Source organism: Drosophila navojoa, chromosome 3, assembly GCF_054131105.1.
Source record: "Drosophila navojoa isolate 15081-1374.11 chromosome 3, UAZ_NAV_1.0, whole genome shotgun sequence".
NCBI classification, from domain to species: domain Eukaryota; kingdom Metazoa; phylum Arthropoda; class Insecta; order Diptera; family Drosophilidae; genus Drosophila; species Drosophila navojoa.
In genome coordinates, this window is record NC_142891.1 from 14,535,017 (window position 1) to 14,555,720 (window position 20,704).

Genomic DNA, 20,704 nt, shown 5'->3' on the forward strand with positions numbered 1-20,704 from the left:
GCGTGAGAGTTTTGCAGCTACAAACTGAATAATTAAAGGGAAATGCTCTGAATTGGGACTAGAGCCAACACGCAAAATATACACACACATACACAGTTACCTTTTCAGCTGTTTGTATTTATGGCACACACACATTCACACCCACACACATAGATATATGTATATGTGGCATAGTTGTATGAGTCGTAAGACATTTATATAAATTCTCTGGCTGGCGGCACAAATTGTCTTATGCATTTTGGGCTGGCTTTACGGCTTCACTGTCGAGGTCTTCTCTACGGGCTGCCGGCGCTGTTGGCCTGCCTCAGTTAACGGCGCAAATATTGCCGAGCTTAACTGTGCTTTGTGCCCAAGTCAATATCAGGCAAATATTAAGCATACGCACAGTGCGCCAGCATAATGCATGAAAAATTGAGCATGTCATTGACGCCGTCGCCCATTGTTATTGTTGCTGTTGTTGTTGTTGTTGCTGTCTCGATTGTTGTTGTTGTTGCTGTTGTTGTCGACTGTTTTGTAGGCTAGGCACGTTCCATAACGTTGCTCCGGGCTATATGTACATATTATAAAACGGAAATGGAGCCTGACTTCAACTTCGCTTTGGGGTCAAAGTTTTTAATCGCCTGGCATTAGAGTCGTGTGTGTGTAGGGGCGTGTGAGTGGGCGTGTATTTTCGCTGGCACAAATTGACGCTTTATGTTAATGCCATTAATTAATAAATAAAATATGACATTTGCGTGAACCTTTTCGGGCCTAGGATTTTATTAATTTTTAGCACGTAATAAATAAAAGTTTATTGCGGTTTTTGACTCCGCCCCAAAGGCCCTGGGCGATCCGTGGCTAACCCCGAGCTGTGAATTTAATTTCCACTCCTGCGGCAGCTGAGTCCCAGAATTAGAGGCTTTGCGATTTACGATTTTCAATTTGCTTTATTTTAACATTTATCACTAAGCTACCAATGATAAAGAGTTACAAATTCAATTATTAAAGTACAAGTTTGATGAGTTGCCAGCGAGAAGATCTCGCAATGGCGCCTAGTTCAAAAATTTGCATATCTAATGTAATATATTAATTTATTTGTGTTTTTAACTACAATTTTACCTTAAGTTAAATAGTTTTTTTTTTTTTTTTATTTACTTTTAGTTCTTTTGACAAATTGAAATAGTATTTTGTTTCGAGCGTAGATTGGCGCATTTAGATATGCATGAATTATGTGTGAGTGTATGTGTTTGTGTACGTGAGTGTGAGTGTGAATGTCTGTGTGTGTGTAAATAATTTATGTTAAATTTATGCAAACTTTTTGCACTGAACACAAATGGCGCAAATTACATCGCACCCAAAGAAAATGGAAAAGTATTTTTTTTTTTTTTTTTTTTTTTTTTTTTTGGAGTTTTGATAAAATTGTTTTTGAGCAGAATTTATATGTAATTTCGCGTTTCAGTTTTGCCGTTTTCGACATTTATTTTTAGAGTAAATTAGCTTTTTATTGCATATTTTGGCAGTTTGTTGGTTTTGTTGCTCAAGGCAATATTTTGCGTATTATGGATACCCCTGCAGACTGTGTCAAGCACATAAATATCTATCAATAAATGTCCGAGCCCGCATTAAATGCTGTCCCCTCTGCGCTGAGCTAAAATATATCACTGCGATAGGACAGGTGTTGACGCATAACGGGAGCGAAACAGTTTCAAAATGTTTTGTTTATGGCTCGAATCAAAAGTGCAAATTAGCTGGGAATTTAACATGTTTGAACAAAATTTGAGTGGAGTGTGGTAGCTGGTTCATTCAAAATTCAGTTGGCATTCCTAATTATTTAAGCTACGGAGTAATTACTTTCATTAAAGTGTTAACTGAATTTAGTAAAATGTTCGTATATTTAAGCTAAGATAAGAATTCTGAGATAAGCTTAAATTTAATTATTGACTTTTTATAAATGTTGGATGTAGAATCTAAAAATAATGCCTGATTTCCTATTTTCAATGGCTTTAGGGTATAATGAGATAAAGTTTATGACCTCTAACATCAATATAAGATATAAGAACAAACTTATTTCTTCATATGAATGCCAATAATATGATTTGTAAATTTTAAAATAAGCAGCAGAAAGCCCTTTGTAATTAAAATGTATCAGCTAAGGTTTTAATACATCAAATGAGGAGATTTTTATACAATTTTATTTTTTGTTTTTGGAGAATTTTTAGGAAATCATTTAAATTGATTATCATGCATCTACATTCGATTGCAGTTAGCTTCATGTGTTTGCCTGTCATTGTCCTTAACGAGTACTTCAAAGTCATAAGTCTCATGAAATTTGTTTACACAAATCCAGAAATCACTTTTCACATACCGCTTCGATGCGTGCTCCTATTGGAAAAGTCATTTAGTGTGGCAAAACTTTGATCTGACTTAAAACAACTTTCGTGGTTTGAAAACTCTATTTCCGCAGCAAATGACTGAGGGGAGTGGAAAAGTATGCGATGCATCGATCTCTGTTTTAGTTAGTTAAAATAATTCTAGTTGGTCAAAAGTAATTTAAATTGACTGTTGATGAATTTAACAGATATAAGGAAACATAAATGAAGTTTAAAATTTATATAACATAACGACTTAAGGAAACAGAAAATGCTTAAATATTTATATATTCTTTCTGTAACAAATTAAGAAAACTTTTGAAGTGTATTCTAAATATATTTTAAATAAATTTTGAAATTAAGCATAAACAAATAATGCCTATACTACGTTCCTCATCTTTCATAACAGACAATCATTCTCATCAATAAGTTCATCTACATTAAATACATATTCATAGAGATAACAACTTATAATATAGATTCCTCAACTGGTCTGCAAGGGTATACGATCTTCGGTAATCCGCAGATATTTAAATTGTACAACTTGTATTTCCTTGGGGCATTCATTAATTTAATGAATTAAAGGCTTAGTTTATGTTGAATATAATTGAATTTGTGCCTCACTTAATTGTTGAATTTACAATTCAAATTTAATTTCTGTTCGCTCCCTGTCTTAGCTCATCTCTGTTTAAGTATTTGCACATATGTCCCTTTTACGCTTAAGTTGGCTCTTAATTAGTTGCCTCGCTGCTTGGATTTAAAATGATGACATCAATGTGATGATATCGATATCACTGTAATATCTTAATATGCGCTTCTTTAAAAATAAGGCTCAATCGCACAACGAATGGTAAGAATGGCAAAAGTGCTTCGAGTATTTTCGCACTGCGGCCAACTACATATACATATACAAATATGTATATACATATATGGAATATTCAATTTAAAAATAAAGTACCGAAAGTGTGCCGTCGCCCGTATAATTGGCACGACTCGAGTATATTTCGTATTGGTATCGGTGGATAATTTGTATGTTTGTATTAAAATGGACCATTTAATATGTGTTCGACCCGCTCTGGTGTTTGGCCTCTTTGTTTATTCGTTTGTTAATATTTATCTTTCGATTTTTATTTTATTTCTCTGTTGTTTGCTCTTTGTTGCGTTTTCTTTTGTTATGATAATTTTTTGCCTGGTAGCAAAGTTCATTTAAATACTTTTGTATTGAGACAATGATAAAGCTTTACGTCTGCTAACAGTGTGAGTGTATGTATGTGAGTGAATATGTGTGTGTGTGTGTGAGTTTTATTAATCTTAGTTTATGCTTTAGAAATCGACGAATTCAATGCGCTGAAACCGCACAGAATAGTATTGTATATCATAATAGGTTTATAGATTTTAGAAAATTCATCAAGTTGCGATTTTTATTTAGTTTTTGTTTTTGTTTTGTTTGTGTTTTTTTCTTTGTGGGATTTTTCGACTTGGACTATAGCACGTGCTACTAACTACGACAAAAGACTAGAAAGAAGTGACAATTCGGAATTCGATTCACGTAACTGGAGTACACTACAAAATAACTCTAAGTCCGCCTGCCCGCCCCTAGACGGAGGTGGTGATTTGCTCTACGAAATGAACGGGACGACTTAGCGATTGGGAACGCTTCAGCCGGCATTGCGGATTGCCTCTGGATGCCTGACAGCTGCTGCCAGCTCCAGCTCCTGCTCCGACTCCTGCTCCTGCTCCGACTCCTGCTCCTGTTCCGGCATGGCGACTCTGTCGATGTGGCGTTCGCTGCAATGAGGCGTAGGCGTGCGGCACGTAGATAAACTCACAGGATGGCCCTGCCCCAGCTGCCAGGCCAGCCCCATGACGGCAGTTACACTGCTGCGACATGGTCGATAGGCCCTCTGGCACGCTGCGACTGCGTGCCGAACTGCCGCCCCCGCCCCCGCCTCCTCCTCCATATGTCGTCGAGTTGGGGCTGCAAGTACATATGAGTGGCTGCCTGTCCTGAGATCTGCAAATAAACACGTCCACAGTCAGAGAGAGAGAGAGAGAGAGAGAGAGAGAGAGATGTGAGGTGAGTGAGATGGGGAGACTCTCTAGAGAGCTGCTTCAGCTGCATAAATAGCGCAAGTGCAAGTGCAATGATGTTGTTGACATTTTGTTGACGCCGACACGAAGCCGAACAACTACCCATTGCCTTTCGAGGGCTTCACGGCATTTGCCACCAGCGCGTCAGTAGTTTGAATAATTGAACGTCAGTTACCCGTTAACTAGCCAATCCAAGCCGCACACCCATTACACATTACCGAAAAACCTAATCAAGCCGAATGCAAGCACTCAGCTTGGATTGCTGTCAAGTGCATTCAGTCAGCATGACGTACAGATGCATTCATGCCAATAATAATTCAAATATTCGAGTATTATTATCAAAAGTTCATTTAGCCATTCAATTGATTATGTGGGAAATTCTCGCTCAAGAAATATTACATTTACATACAAATATAAAGTAATAAATATTCTTGTGGATTTATGTCATTATATTACGTATCAATGATTGACTGACAGTCTATTTGGGTGAGCTTTTGTGTAAGAACTTTGGTTAGTATTGTTTTACTGCCTGACTGACTTTTCGATTTAAGTTAATGATGGATTGATTGACTTCATAGCATTGATTTTCTTATAGCCTAGTTGAATGATGAATATTTAAGTAAGCTTTTGATTGAACTAATGATTGATGGTCATTGGACTTAAATTGACTTGCAAATAGATGATTGACTGATTGAAAGTATAATTAAGTAACTTTTGAAACGGTGTGTTCAATCAAAGATTGATTGACTATGCCTTAAAAATGTTAATTGAATTAATAATTGATTTATTGACTGAGTGACATTAATTTTTGTTAGCTTAACTGATTATATATCTGATTATAGATGTCATGATTGAGTTTCTTTTATTGACCCTAGACTTTAATTACTAACTGATATATATTGTATGATTGTTGCCCGCTTCATTCACTGATTGACTCATTCGCTTACTCGCTGTTTGTCTGATTGACTAACACGCAAAGTGATAATTCGTCAAATTGACTAAATGGTTTACTGACTAATTGATTGCCCAACTGGTTGATTGATTTACTGACTGATTGACGCCAGCGCGGTTCACTAATTAACTGACTGACTGACCAGCTAATTAACTCATTCCAGTTCTGATAAGCACACAAATTAAACAGTAAGGATAACTCCGCTGCAATTTGTAAGCAAGCAACATCCAGATGCCCGCAAGTGAAGGATGGACGTTCCTTTTTTTACGTTTCATGCTGTAAATTGATGGAGGAAACAAAAAGAAAAAAAAGGTTTGCTTTCAATGAAGCTAGATGCTGTCAAACTCATGCTTTACTAATGAACTCTCAAAAATCTGTCTGAGGTATGGGAACAGCAAGTAGAGGTTGGGTAGTCGAATCTAGCCAAGATATTCTGCTAATATAGATGGCGGTTAGCTTTAATAGGTTTATTCTCAAATTAAATACAAGAAATGAATCAAATTATCTGACTGCACAACTTTGATTGGAGTCCCACTGTAAAATAGCTTGATTGGCTTATCTAATTTAGCACTAATACTGGGTTTAGCAGAGCCAGCTTTTAGCCGTAAACACTAATTAAGTACAAGCAGCTCTTGCTCGGCGGTTATCAAGTGCATCGATCTTACTTACTTGGGCGACTTGCGGCAGCCGAGCTCGTAGGTGCTGTGCCAGCTGCAGTACATCTGGCCGTCGCAGCAGTTGTGCTGCTGGATGAAGGAGAGGCTGCGCTGCAGTCGCTTGCCCATCTTGGCGCCGATGCTGCCCTGGCCCAGCTGATAGGGCAGGCGGGCCGGCTGCATGTCCAGATTGTGGCAGGCCAGCTGCTGGGGATGCGGATGCGGATGCGGATGTGAATGCGGCTGTGGATGCTGGTGTGGGTGCGGATGCGGATGCAGATGGGGATGCTGATGTAAATGCGAATGCGAATGCATATGCTGGACAGGCAGATGATGATGATGTGGCGTGGGCGTGGGCGTGGCAAGCGGCTGCTGCAGCATGTGACGTTGGCAATAGTGGGGATTGCTGGCCCCCAGATAAGGCTCCATTTGATTCAAACTAATGCAGCTACGGCTGAGCAAATCGGGAGCGGGATATTCGCCATAGCCGTAATCCAAATGCAGGTTCGGCCGATGGTGGCGCGCCGAGGAGTGCCGCATCAGCATCGGCGTCGGCAGATGCCCATTGAGATGGCCGCGCTGCTGATGCTGCTGCTGCTGGTGCTGCTGGTCCTGCGACTCGCTAATGAAGAAGATGATGATGCCCGAGATAGCAGCCGCCGCAGAGCATATATAATAGCCGGCTCGTCCATACTTCAGCGAATAGTCATTGAGAAACGAGGTGAGGGGCACACTAATCAGCACGGGCACCGACTCGACGCCCCGTATGAAGCCTGCAAAGCAGAAGTTAAGCGAGACATTAGCTCCTATTGAGAACTGGGGGTGGACAAGGGTGACAAGGGTGACAACACCTACCCCAGGCCTTTGAGAAGTGCTTCAGCTTGATGCGCTCCAGTGCCAAAATCTTCAGCGAGTACTGAAAGCCGCCCAGCCCGATGCCGTACAGCCAGCTGAGTATGCAGAGTCCTTTGTAGCCCATGACAAAGGATAGGAATAGTATGGCCAGCGCCACAATGGATATAAACAGCTGCAAATAGAACGAAAGAGTTGAGTTTAATTCAATTTTCAACTCTGATGTGGGCATCTAGATTGGATGCCCACCAGCTTTGTGTACGCTAATAAATATTTCATCTCTCCCGCATTGCCCGGCACATTAGCGAATTTGCGGATTATAAAATTTTAATAATTTATATTTTAATATGACAATTAGTTGGCCACGAACTCGTGGTTTGGTTGAGCACCAATTTATAGTTGTGTAGTCATTAAGTAGGTTTGAAGATGAAAAATTAATATAGGGGAATTTATATAAAAAATTATTAATCTTCAGCAGATGAAAAAAAGGTTTTATTTCAATTTCAATAATCAATCAATTGAACACTTGATGGAAGCTTTCCAGCAAATTTTTCATTTAGATAATCTATACATCTGCCTAATGTGTCAGTATCAGTCAGTCAGTCAATCAATCAAGCGAAATAAGCACTATTTGTCTGTATGACTTCATATAGCAAATATGTTTCGCTGCCTGTCAATCAATCAATCAAGCTAAATAAACACTTCTGTCCATTTGATAGCATACAAAAAGTTTTATTAGCTGTCGGTCAATCAATCAAGCTAGGGAAATTATTGTTTAGCATACAGGAACTATGTTTCGCCTACAGTTAATCATGGCAATGTCAAGTTGACTTTAAATGTCTTGAGTAGTCTATTAATCTCCCAATCCAAATAAACTTGTTAATCTGTATTATTAATAAGGAATCTGTTTCATATATATTCGATTTAGCTGATGTTAATGAATTAGGTAATATGTATAAATACATATACATACATATATATAAATAGTCATCACCAATCATTCAATAATTGAATCAATCGGAACTCGCTTTATAGCTCCCACACTCAATCAATCAAGCACTTCAACAACAGCTCGTTCAATATATAAATAACTAATATGGCCAAAACTGTAGCCATTCACAAGCACAAAGCTATTCCACTCCTTACCGAGGCACATCCATATCAAGAATATCTGAATGAAAAACTCTTCATGACTTACCTGCGCAACAATTTTGGTATTGATCACAAATTGTCGTATGACAAAGCAGCGACGCAGCAGAGCGCCGGCCAGCACAACGCCTAGAGCCATGGAGATGCCCAGAAAGGTTTGCAGCAGCACCAGCTCCTGCACATCGGAGCCCTCCTTGGCAGCATTGAGGGCCTAGTGGACGATTGGAATGCTGTAAAATTGACGTTAGACGAAATTGAATTTGCACTCACCATCAGGAACATGGGCGTATAGATGCCAAAGGCAGCCACACTGGAAGTCATCAATAGGATCTTAACTGTGCCCGACTTCAGTGATGATATGTCCAGGAATAAGTATTTGGTGGGTGACTCCACTTCCTGCGTCAGTTTGGGCTTCTTCTCGCGCAGCTAAACACAAGAGTCACAGTCAACAACAATAGGGCCCTCCCTCTCTCTCTCTCTCTCTCTCTTTCTGTCTCACTTTCTTTTTTTTTTATTTTTACTCACCTTTTTGCGTTGATTTTTGAGATGTTGAATGGCACGGCGTTGCGGATGGTATAGGGAAGCCGGTCGATACATGAGGCCCATGAAAAAGCTGAGCGCCGTGAGTGCGGCAACGATTTGCAGTCCCAGGCGCCAGCCGGCCTTGCCCACGCCCTCCTTCAGGATGACGGAGAACAAAGCGATGCCAACGCCCTCGCCGGACATGGCCACCATTTCGACGAATTGCCGGCGACGCTTAAAGTAATTGCCCAGCATCACGGTGGAGGCTTCACGCACCATGGAAACGCCGATGCCAAAGACGATGCCTGCCAAGCAAACCCAAATGGTGAGCAGCACATCCGGCATACAGCTTAAGTATATTCCCCCCGATCCCACTCTCCCCGCTCTGCCCCCTCGCTGACATACAAATTTATATAACTTATGGACTCTATATACGCACCATAGCTAAAAACAACCTGACCGAATTCCGTGGCAAATGATGTGAACAGAATGCCCAGCGGCATCACAAGGCCTCCCACAATCGAGAGCAGACGTATGGAGCGTTTCCGGCACAGAGAGACCACAAACGGTATGGCCAGCATCGAGATGGACCAGCTCAGAGCGCCCAAGAGCTCTGCAAAGGAATTTCATAATGATTTTTTTTGTTTCTTGGGTGTATAAATAAATGAAACAGAAGACATAAAAATTCACAGAGGCTAATTAATTATTTGAGCTTATGCGGCACAACAACAAAATTTTAATAAATAATTCTGGATCTCTGTTACGGTTTAAAATTTCAATTTGAGATTAAATTCAGTTTACTTTTATGTTAGGGTGAATATATTGATGGATCAATTAGATATATGTATATTCAAATAATAAAAACAATATTTATATATTATATTTTATAATCATTTTATAAAAATTTGTTTTTTCATTTTATTACTAATATTATTATTATTATTATTATAAGTATTATTTTTAAATATTATGAAAGAGGTCATAAAAATTGTAGAGATTTAGTAAGAAATTTATTGACCATATATAAATTAAATTAATTATTTTTGTTTGTTTCTATATCAAGCTCATCTCAGCTCACAAATTTGATATTTCATTAGGCATATTGTTTTCTGTTGGAATCAAAGCTGGATGAGCTGTCTCAAAGGAATCAATCAAATTAAAAGTTTGCTAAGAAACATCTTTTTGTTCCTAAAAAAAGTAGAGCAAGCTCTTCAATCGTGAATTTAATTGTTTATATTAGGTCTGCAAGCAAGACAATGATTTGAAAACAAGACTAGAGTAAGTTGAAACTGGACTAACTTCATCGTCAATTGCGAATCACAAGTAAATTGAGGTCAATATCAAAAGGTATTGTTTCAGGTTGCTGGAGTTGTGAATACAAAGTTTTGAATAAATTTTGGCTTGAAGTTTCGACAAACTCAACTTCATTAGCCAAAAACGATGAGGGAAAGGAAAACTCCCTTTGGAATTTAAATGAAGAGAAATGTATGAGAAGTATAATCAAGTTTACTCAAGTGGCTAAAAGAGAGCTTAATAAATGGTATCAATATAACAATAAAAATATATATTACTAAAAATTGATTTATTTAGTTATTTAAAATCAGAGATTTAAAACATAAAATTGTAAGACCACTCAAAAATATACCAAAGTAGTTGCTTAATAATGAAATATAAAAAGTATTTAACACGTAAAAAAGTAAATGCTCAATAGATAAGCAGAGAATAAAGTTGATAAAAATATAAGTACATATAATTTAAACAAGAATAATATCAATAATAGTACGTGTTTGACTCGACTTACCTATGCCACCTGTGTTGTGCAAATGCTGCACGGCGTAGAACAGCAACAGGCCGTAGCTGAGCTGGAGGCCCGTGGTGAGAATGTGCACCAGAAAGGAGACGCCACAGATGATCCAGCCCCAGCCGCCGTCCGGGTAGAAGTACTGCGGTGGTGAATGTGGTGCAGAGCAAATGCAGTCAGTCAAGAGTTATTCGCTTTGACAGGCAGTTAGAGCTGTAATTGGACGTGCTGGCTGTCCGGGCCGGCTTACCTGTCGTATGCGTGTTGTGTCCACACCCGTGCGACGCAGCGCTGGGATGTTGCGATGCAGCAAATGGAACTCACGATCGGCGAGTGCAGGAAACGCCGAGTCCTCCTCGTCGGTGATGTGGCTGGGATGGTGGGCAGTGTCAAAGCCTGCGGCATGGACAATTGAAAGTTGATTAAATAGAAAACAGCGCGCACAGCGGACTGCAGCGGACTGCAGTGGATTGCAGTCGGCTGCAGGGCAGGCTCATTACTCACCCAAGTAGCAGCCGCCATTGGGCATAAGTGGCTTAGGAGGCGGCGGGATGCCTCTGTGCTGCTGCTGGTGCTGGTGATACCAATTATCGCAAACGCAGAGCTCGGGGGCGTAGTGGGGCGTCGGATTGTAAACATAACAACAGGCATTGGGATTGGGATTGGGAGTCAGATTGGCATTGGGATTGCCACTGCCCGGCGCATACCAGCGCAGACTGGACGCCGGTGGCGGTGGCTCCGGTTGCGGCGGCATTGAAGAGGCCGCGCAATGTCGACTGCAGGCCACATTCCCATAGCTGGGCGCATGATGGAGCTGCTGCTGCTGCTGCTGCTGCTGCTGCTGCTGCTGCTCGATGTTGGGCAATGTGGCATAACTGCCAAAATTGTCACAATGCCGCTTGGCGCTGCCCGCCTGCAGTGGAAAGCGGGCCGGATTCGGGGCATGGCAGTGATGGGTCTGGGCCTGGCCCTGGGACTGTGCTTGTGCCTGTGCCTGGCCCTGGGCCTGGGCCTGGGCTTGTGACTGAGCTGTTGCTGGCTGTGACGGCATGGCTGGAGTTGGCATTTGAGGCTGTTCAGCGGGCAGATTGGAGAGACGCGGACATGAGACCCACCAGGCCAGCGGCTGGTTGTTAAATCGGCACTCGGCACACAAATATCGTGGTGTGCTGAGCGTGGCAGCCGTCTCCTGCCGTGCCTCTGAGCCGCTGACTGCAGCTGCGGCTGTCTCTTTTGCTGGCGCTGGTTTGTTGCGGCCTTGTTGCGGATGTGGATGCAGTTGCGGTTGTTGCGACTCGGGATGCTCACAGCTTAGGTTGTATCTTCGTCACAGAGCGCATTTGTTGCACAGCACGGAGCTTCTGTGCTTGGTGCGCACCAGACTCGAGTATGGCCTCAGCTCACGCTCCCTCTCCTGCTCCTGCTGCTGCTGCTGCTCCAGGCTGCGACTCAGATTCTGCAGCTGACTCTGACTCTGATTTTGATTCTGGCTGTGGCTGTGGCACGTTTGGCCAATGGGCAGCAATTGGGGACAGCTGCCGTAGAGCGCTGATGAGGTATTCGATAGCCGGCGATAGTAGGACAAACGATGCTCCATATCATTGCCAGCATCCAGGGGCGTGGCACTTAGTCGCAGCGTGAGGCGTGGCAAACAGGAGCTGCGGTTCTCTCTATCACTGCAATTGCAATCGCATGTGCACTGGATGACCATTGTACAGTTCGCACCGTGTTGTATAGTGTAATAGTGTTTGTTCTGTTCCGTTTTGTTTTGCTCTGCTCTCTGTTCTCTGCTCTGTTTTGTGTTGTGTAACGATCTGTATGTGTGTGTGTCTCCACCTCAATGCGTAGAGCACATGATTCACGGCGTTGACATTTTCTAGGCCAGCGCCAACCAACTATGTCCAGTTGGGCTCAGCTCCGACATTTTGGGTCAACGAAATCGCCTTTTTTTTCAGTTGTTGGTCTGCTTCTGTTTTTGGCACTGCAAAAATTGAGAACGTGCGCACACATTGCATCAATAAATAAATAAATCAAAATCAATTTGTTTACTTCACGCACACACTCACACATAGACACAAACACATACACACATATTTGCTATGCATAATTCAATTTGGTGTTTAATTGCGTGAATTTGCCATTTGGCTGCGAGCAATGCGCATTCGAGTTCAACTCGAATGGGAGACAAATTGCTGTAGCGGTCACAGTTTGAGAGCCCATTGAATTAGATAGCTTAAAAGCATTTCGGTTATTGGTTTTTCAAAATTCAAGCACTCTCTCGTGTGCATTTCATGGAAGAACTATTATTTCCAGACCTAAAGCCCAAAGTTGTTCAGCAAAACAGCTCAATCAGTGAGTGCCTATTTGAAGGGCTATTATTTACATATACAAGTACAATATTTATTAATTTATGTGCATACACTCAAGTATATAAATCTTGCTGAATGCAATTCTAATCAATAAAATTTTATTAATATACTGTTTATTATTTTATTATTTTATTAAGACAGATAACTCAAAGTTTTTGTTTGTTGTAAGTAAAAATTTTAATTAGAGAAATTTAAATTTATATATTTATTCATTTTTCCCTTTGCTTTCAGCAAGAAGTTATATATATAATATATTTTTATTTCATTTAAAACGATGCAATAATTATGCCAATATTTAAAATCATATTTAATGTACAGATTCTCCACAATTCACAACAAATAAAATATAAAATAAATGCAACAGTATCAGAATACAACATGTTATAAAAGAAAATATAATAACATTGTTTTATTATTTTTAAGTGTTGAACGCCATTCAAATTTGGTATCTTAATGAAAACAATTAATAAAGAGCAATCGACCGAACTATCGCATAATCATATGCATTGATAACAAATACAAAACAAACATTTGCATACTTTTGGGTGCTTTGTTTAAAAGAATTTATAATAAACAAACAGTGATGAAAGACAACAGCAGAGTGTGATGAGCTGGAATTAATGTATTCTCTATAATAATAGGAAATAAATAAGATTTCATAAGCAAGTTTATGATGGCTTAAAGACAAATATACAGAAAGTCTCTCAAAATAATGAAATATGCAACAACTTTAACTAAATAAAAAATAAAATAAAATACAAAAAACAAAGGTAATCAATATATTCTTAATTTTATAATAAATCCAAGTGTACACAAAAATTTTTATTATTTTATTAAATTATTTTTATTATTTATCAAATGTAGAACCATTTATTATTATTATATACATTTATATATTTATTTAGGAATATAAGGAACAATAAATATACATATATTTTCTTTTTGAGAAATTATGCTTGACGACACTCAATATTTAATTTCATTGATAATTTCCCCGTTAAAATAAGGATAATTATTTTATAATGACGCTTAATAAATATCATTACAGTTCTGCTTAAAATATTTAATACCAGTAGACTTAACTATTTAAATATTTACCACCGAGACGAACAGGTGAAGTGGACAGCACAGCACAGCCCGACTGGCCACCCAGAGACGAGGGGAGCGACTGAAGACACAGTGCAGCAGACTTGCTTTTATATGACTGCCAACTGTCGACTCTCCCAGGGCCGAACTCTCTTTTCGCACTCGTTCGTTTCTCATTCGATCGTTGGGTAGGAAATCAGAGTAATTTCTTCAGGCATTTCTCTTTTCAGTGTGTGTACATTAATAGAAGTCAGAAAGGCTGACTAAAGAACAGACTCAGTTATGGGAATTAAATTTCAAATTAAATTAAAATAAAAACGACAACAAATAAATAAAAAATATATGCTTATGCATTTGTCAACGTTCTCTCTTTCAAATTGAATATCAAAATCAAATATAATTCAGGAATATAATACGAATATCTACATATTAATTAACGCTAATGCATGAAAAACCAAATCAGCATAAACTCATTAAAATACCATATTTTCTGATTGTTGCGAAAGCTGCCGAGAGGAACACACTCACAATTTTAATTTTTTATTCCTGTGGCATTAATTAAGGCAGCATATTGATGAAAAAGTCCTTATAGCAAAAAAGCCAATCGCAGTTTCAATTACAGACAGAATCACTATGCCATCGTTTGCAGACTGAATACATTAATAAACAAATTTATCATCGGGCATAAAATAAACACAACAACAAGGAAGGGATTCTAGGAGCTTACGCGCTTGTTCTCTTGCTCAGCATTGAGTAATTTCCGATTGTAAGTAGCTAAATTAATAAACTGGCGTTGAATTAAACAAACAATGTGAGGCGGCTCATTCGGCTGGCAAACGATACTCATTCATCTGTGCTCAACGAGGAATCAATCATCACTTATCGGCAATCACGGCACACACACACACACAACAGCCAGAAGGACTCCGACTTGTTGAATTTATTTATAGCTCGAGTGCGTCGCATAGTTAACTGGGCTAAAATAAGATAACGGACAAGTGAGCCACATCAATTCAATTTGCGCAATAGCCGCTTGGGAATTAGAAGGCGAGAAGTTGATTATCGCTTGAAGAGCTCGAGCTGAACGAAGTGGAGAAGGAAATAACAGAAACGACTTTAATTCGAATATTTGCAAATAGTTAATCGAGTTAAAAGTGCACGCCACAAACAAACAAGCAAACAACTTTTAGTCACTACCCAAAAGTAGGCGTGGCGCTGGGCGGTGGGCACTAAGGCCATTATTCGAGCGAGCTTTGACTTTGAGAAATTGACCAACTGATTGTTGCAGACAGTTTGGCACTTTTGTTGGTAAAGTTCTGTGTGCTCATTCATAGAAATTACCAAAAAAAAAAAAAAAAAGAAAAAAGATAGACCATAAACCAAAAAACTGAGAGAATTTAACAATGAATGTGGGTCACAAATCAATTTCAAATACACTTAAAAAATACTTCAAGTATTAAAAAGAAATTTACATAATTTACAGAAAACTTTTCAATTATGAATAATACATATGATTTCATATTGACAACTGCTATATACATATATATTTATATATGTATTTGTGGTTGTATGCTTCAGAATATATTTTATGTTTTCTGTCTGTGAGCAAAAGAATACAAATTCAAGAATATTTATGTACAGTAGGGCTTCATGGTTGAGCAGAGGCATTCCTCTTCTAAATTCAAAGAATAAAAATGTTTATTAAATTTATGTATGTTTAAATTCAAGCCCAAAAAGTTTCACACAGCTTTGGACATGTCAACTAAAACAAGGATTTTAAAAAGATGTTTTACATATAGTATATATGAGAGCGTGAATATATACATACATATTTGATTTACCTAAAGTAAGTATTAAAAAATTGTGAAAACTACGCATTCATAATATATTCTTTTATTAAGAAACAAAAGTTAAAAAAAAAAATTAATAATAATATGAAATTTAACTAATACTTTCAATTATTTTTGAGAAATGTGACATACATATTATTATTAAAAATTTTATATTTCGGAAAATTTCTTAAATATTTAAAAGCGCTAAATCAATGAGTTTTTGGTTTTTTAAACCCAGGTGAAAGCTTTTATTAATTTCGATAATGACAAAATAAAATAAATAAATAATTAAAAAACAAACAAATATTATTTAATAACAGTATTTATAACAATATAAAATATTTCTATTAAATTGTCAGAAAAAAGTTTTTAAGAAATCATTTAATTAAATAAATAATAAATAAATAATAAATTTATGTTTCATTTTATTTATTTATTATTTTATTTAACAAAAAATGTGAATATATTTGGACGAGTGCAACAAGCAATAATATCTTTTTATTTTAATGACACGCAAAAAAGGAAATTGCAAATTGAAATCTGAAGCGAACCCGAATAATGCTTGGCTTCAATCATGCCCGGCTGCTTCTGCTTCTTCTTCCCCGGCCTCCTCCCGCTGGGCTGTCTTGAGACTTGATTGATTCGTGTTGCTGTTATTTATGGAAGGACAAAGTCTTGTATCTGTCCTTTGTAGCCAGAGCCGATATTCAGGCTTCGATTAGCCCCAGTGCACATAGAGCTGGCTATAAAGATGATAAATGATTTGGCTTGCTCAGCACAACACAACAACAACAAGACCAACAACAGAAACTACAACTAAACAGAAGGAAACCTGCATCAAGTTGCATTTGGGGCTGTGTGGCAAGTGCAACACCTACCAAAGCAAACAGCATCAATTTCGAGCGCTTCCCCCTCTCTCTTTCTCTGTGTATGTGTGAGTGTGTTCGTGTGTCCCACTATTCCATTTTTGTGGCCTCACATAACGATTTGGCCGACAAGAGCAAAAAGGAACTTTTTACAATGCACAACGGCGCATTTAAATTGATTGTAAGCAAGCGAGAAGCAAAACAGGAAGCATCCAGCGAACAGGCAACATCAATCAAAACGCATTGTGCCCGAGCGCCCACGTTAAGCATACAGCGGGGAGCTACACCCGCCAGGGCGCCGCACGAAGCCAGCTTAAATCGAGCCATCCAGCCAAGGAAGCCGCAAACCAGCCCACGCCCATCCCGCCCACTACCTGTGGAAGCATAAAATTCAAGAATAGCAGAAGGAACAGCGACAACAGCTACGGCAGCAGCAGCAACGGCAGGAACAGCAGCAGCAGCAGCAGCAGCTGCAGTAGCAATAGCAGCTGCCGGAGCAGCTACAACCAATACATAAAGACATCCCACTCTGGCCCAAACACTTCCTTCACAGCAAGTGTGCGAGCACACATAAAGGAATGCCAAACGCCCCATAACTACCAAATACCTGTGCAAGCTGCTTACACGCAGCCTAGAGATGGCAACGTGAGACGAAATCTTAACTATTTAAAATTCATTAATCTGACAGCCACGAAACGAGGGCTTAACATCATAATAATATATGCTTAATAGCATATTATAAGTATACACATTCATATATAAACTAAGCTCAGGTTATTAACATACGTTTTTGCATTCCTACGGCTTCTTTTGCTTATGGAAAAAAAGTACTTTGCGAAAAAGATCTTAGTGAGCTATGGCAGATTCTCAATTATATACTGAAAGTCATAAAAAGAGAAGAGCTGCCTACTATTTGAGTTTTAATAAATGATATAACAGTAAATAGCTAGAAGTAGTTAGTTTAAAGAACAATTGGATCATTCAGATCTGAAATTTGCAAGCTTTTCATTGTTCAACTCTCTCGTTGCCCAATTTCAATTACTGTTAGAGCCATTAACAATATTTCTGTTAAACACATTGTAACAAATTGCTTTTATCTCAACCCATCAAAATTCAGATTCCATTTTAACAAACCCAGCAAATATATGAATTTATTAAATTATTAAATTATACAAAGTGGCTAACATGTTCCACTTAATAATATTTAACTACTGCACGCAAAGAGCTTAACATGGCTTGACTGTAAAACTTTATTTGTAATCGATTTGAAGCACTAAAATAAATAAAGAAAAAATTAAGTAAAATTTTATTGTAATTTATATATTTTGGCTTTTAAAAAATAATTTAAATATTTAAAGATAAAGAGTGAGATTAAACAAAAAAACAAGACAAATAAAGCAAATTGAATTGGCTCATATTTATATCGAACGAGCATGTATATTCTGTATATTTAAAATATTTATTCATATATACCACATGTATATGCTATAGCCACTTCAGCCGCAGAGCCAAAATTAGTTAAGCACCAGCGCCTGGCCTTCAGCTGTTACCACGAAAAACTTTGTTTGGCTGCTGATTAAATTTGGGGTGCATTGCGTACAAAATATGGGAAAACATGAATTATGATGTGCATTACTTGGAGGCGAACGAGCGTGTAAATGAAATTGTACAATTGAATTGTTTGAATCATTGTAAACTTTTCAAGCTATGAACCAAAATCCGAGTTCATTGATGTGAATTGCTGAATAGCTGGATAGCTGAATGGCTGAGTGAATGTAAAACATAAAACCAACTTAAGCCTTAAAGTAAACCAACTGATAGTAAAAACAAATGAAACGAATGTATGTTAACTTGAATCGTAATTCCTTGAAAACCAACTGCATTGAAACTGTTCCATGAAAAACCAAAGCCTTAAAATATGATTTAAATTTGAGAGAAACTTTTGCAATTTATTGTTATGATGAGAGCCGCAAAATTTGCTATTTATTATTTCACACTGGAAATTGTATTTATTATTTTGCATTGGGAAAACTGAAATTTGATTCAATATCAAGCTGAGCTGATGCCCGAAATTTGATTTCATGTCAGGCTCGGCTCGTTGTCAATTATATAAACCAGTTCTAACTATCCAATTTGTTTGGAATCTGAAGAGAAACTGAATTCGTAGGCACGAGCTGTGCTCATCCTCGATTGCCGTGGCCATAAATTCCAAACGGCAGATGCGAGGAATGAAAAGCTCTGGTAATAGTTGCGATTATGCCCCATAGCATACGCTTGGTGCGGGTATAAAAATATTTTACGAAAATATATTTTTTTGCTCGCAGTCGAGTGTAAAATGTTGCACAATTCTCGAGGATGCTTTTCGGTACGCGGCAGAGGCCGCGGGCAGCGCTTAACGCCAACCAGACAGACAGCCAGACAGCCAGCCACATTTCAATAATATCATCATCCTAGAGATGTGCTCGGCGGCTGGTGTATTATGATTTGTCATTATTATTACTATAATTATTATGATTTTGTGGCTTTCATTTAGTGGCGCAGGTCCCATTGAAATATTTTATTAAATTGCAAGCGATGTGCAAATTCAAATAACTCACAAATGTGGATAATCTGGACATTCAGAAGTTTATGGGCGCAGCTCGTGCTCACGCCCAGCGCAACAGCCACGCCCAGGCGGGAACTGGGTGGCTGGTTCATCTGTTGACTTAACTGGTCATTGACTTTGCCAACTTTATGATGCACTAAAATTAAATATACAGCGTAGCATATAAATATCGTACATCGTATACATCGTGTCTCTGTGCATGTGCATAAAAGGGACAACTTTTATTCGCAGGACACAGAGACGGACATTTGCGGCCAGTCGCCAAAGCGAAGGTCCTTTTGCTTTTTTTCCCTCCTTTGTGCGTGTGTGTGTGTGTGTGTGTGTGTGGGAGGCGTTGCCGAGCCTCAGCCAGAGATAGAGGCAGAGCCTGAGCCTGAGCCTGTGCCTGGTCAGCTCCTGCCTGGTTTACTCTGCTGATTAAACATATTGCGGCGACGAGCATGTTGCCAAAAAAAGGTAATATTTAAGTTACGGCATGAGTGGCTCAACTGGCAGATACCTTGCGTTGAATGAGCATCAGAAAATATACACACACATGTACATTTATGTATTTGTATATATATCTGAATAAACATAACCTATTTTACACATCGCAAGTTTTTACTTTCTATGCACTTTTGTTCGCCTATTGTTCATAAAAAGTTTTTTATAAAAAACATAAAATTTTAAAAAGTTTAACTAGTTTCTCTTTACACATGCGCTTATACGAATGCAACGCATATACGAATGGCAAACAAATAAAACATGATTTTAAACATTTCCATATATATTCCATATAAATGTATTGGGTAAAGCCATGTAGAACTATAACTATACACAATTTTTTTTTTTTTTTTTTTTCAATAAAAGTTATTTTTGTATTTATTTTTATAAAAAGTTGCCATTGTAAGAAAAATTAAATGTTCTATCATTTATGAGAAAATTATATTTAATTTAAATTTGGTATTTTATTATACATTAGGCCAAGATATCTTAAAAAATATTAAATAAAATGATATCAATGAGTAAAATATACATTTATAAAAAATTAATTAAATTATATATAATAAATTAGTTAAATACATAAATGAAAATAGCAATAAAGAAAATAAAATATGTTAATATGAAACATTTTAATATATTTAGATAGTTTTATTTTAATATATTTTAATAATTTTTGTCCAATTTATATAATATTTATTTATTTACAATTTTTATTACTATAAACCAGACAAAAATTCGAACTTAATCAAATCCTAAAGCACGTAAGAGTAAGAGCAAAATGAAAATGGTGCAGAAATTAATTACAAAAACCTTGTTCAACTATTGAGCAAGCCTCAATGAGTAAACAACGTAATTTATAGGTCTGTAAGTAGAGGAGGTACAAACTGAACACATCAGCAAAACTAGGAATAGTTCCACTCTGACTTGCCATAACGAAACTGGGCAGGCATCTCTATAAGAGCAGATGGCAATATATGGTACGCACATAACTGTAATATAATATTTAAGACCCATTAATTACATGTTACGGCAGTTAAGCCAGCCAGACATACGCCCTTTAACTCAATTATAGGATATAGGGTATGATGAAAA

General features: G+C 38.0%; 1 protein-coding gene across 1 annotated transcript in view; it reads right to left on the reverse strand.

The window, feature by feature from the left end:
• Positions 1-906: 906 nt before the first annotated feature.
• LOC108658245 (uncharacterized) overlaps positions 907-20,704 on the reverse strand; it is a 38,134-nt gene continuing 18,336 nt past the window's right edge. Inside the window, 10 exon segments of the mRNA XM_089257307.1 lie at positions 907-4,362; positions 6,061-6,820; positions 6,903-7,074; positions 8,098-8,259; positions 8,319-8,474; positions 8,574-8,875; positions 9,010-9,183; positions 10,372-10,513; positions 10,622-10,767; positions 10,876-12,352. Coding sequence (XP_089113433.1) covers positions 3,945-4,362; positions 6,061-6,820; positions 6,903-7,074; positions 8,098-8,259; positions 8,319-8,474; positions 8,574-8,875; positions 9,010-9,183; positions 10,372-10,513; positions 10,622-10,767; positions 10,876-12,082 — 3,639 coding nt within the window. The 5' untranslated portion in view covers positions 12,083-12,352 and the 3' untranslated portion in view covers positions 907-3,944.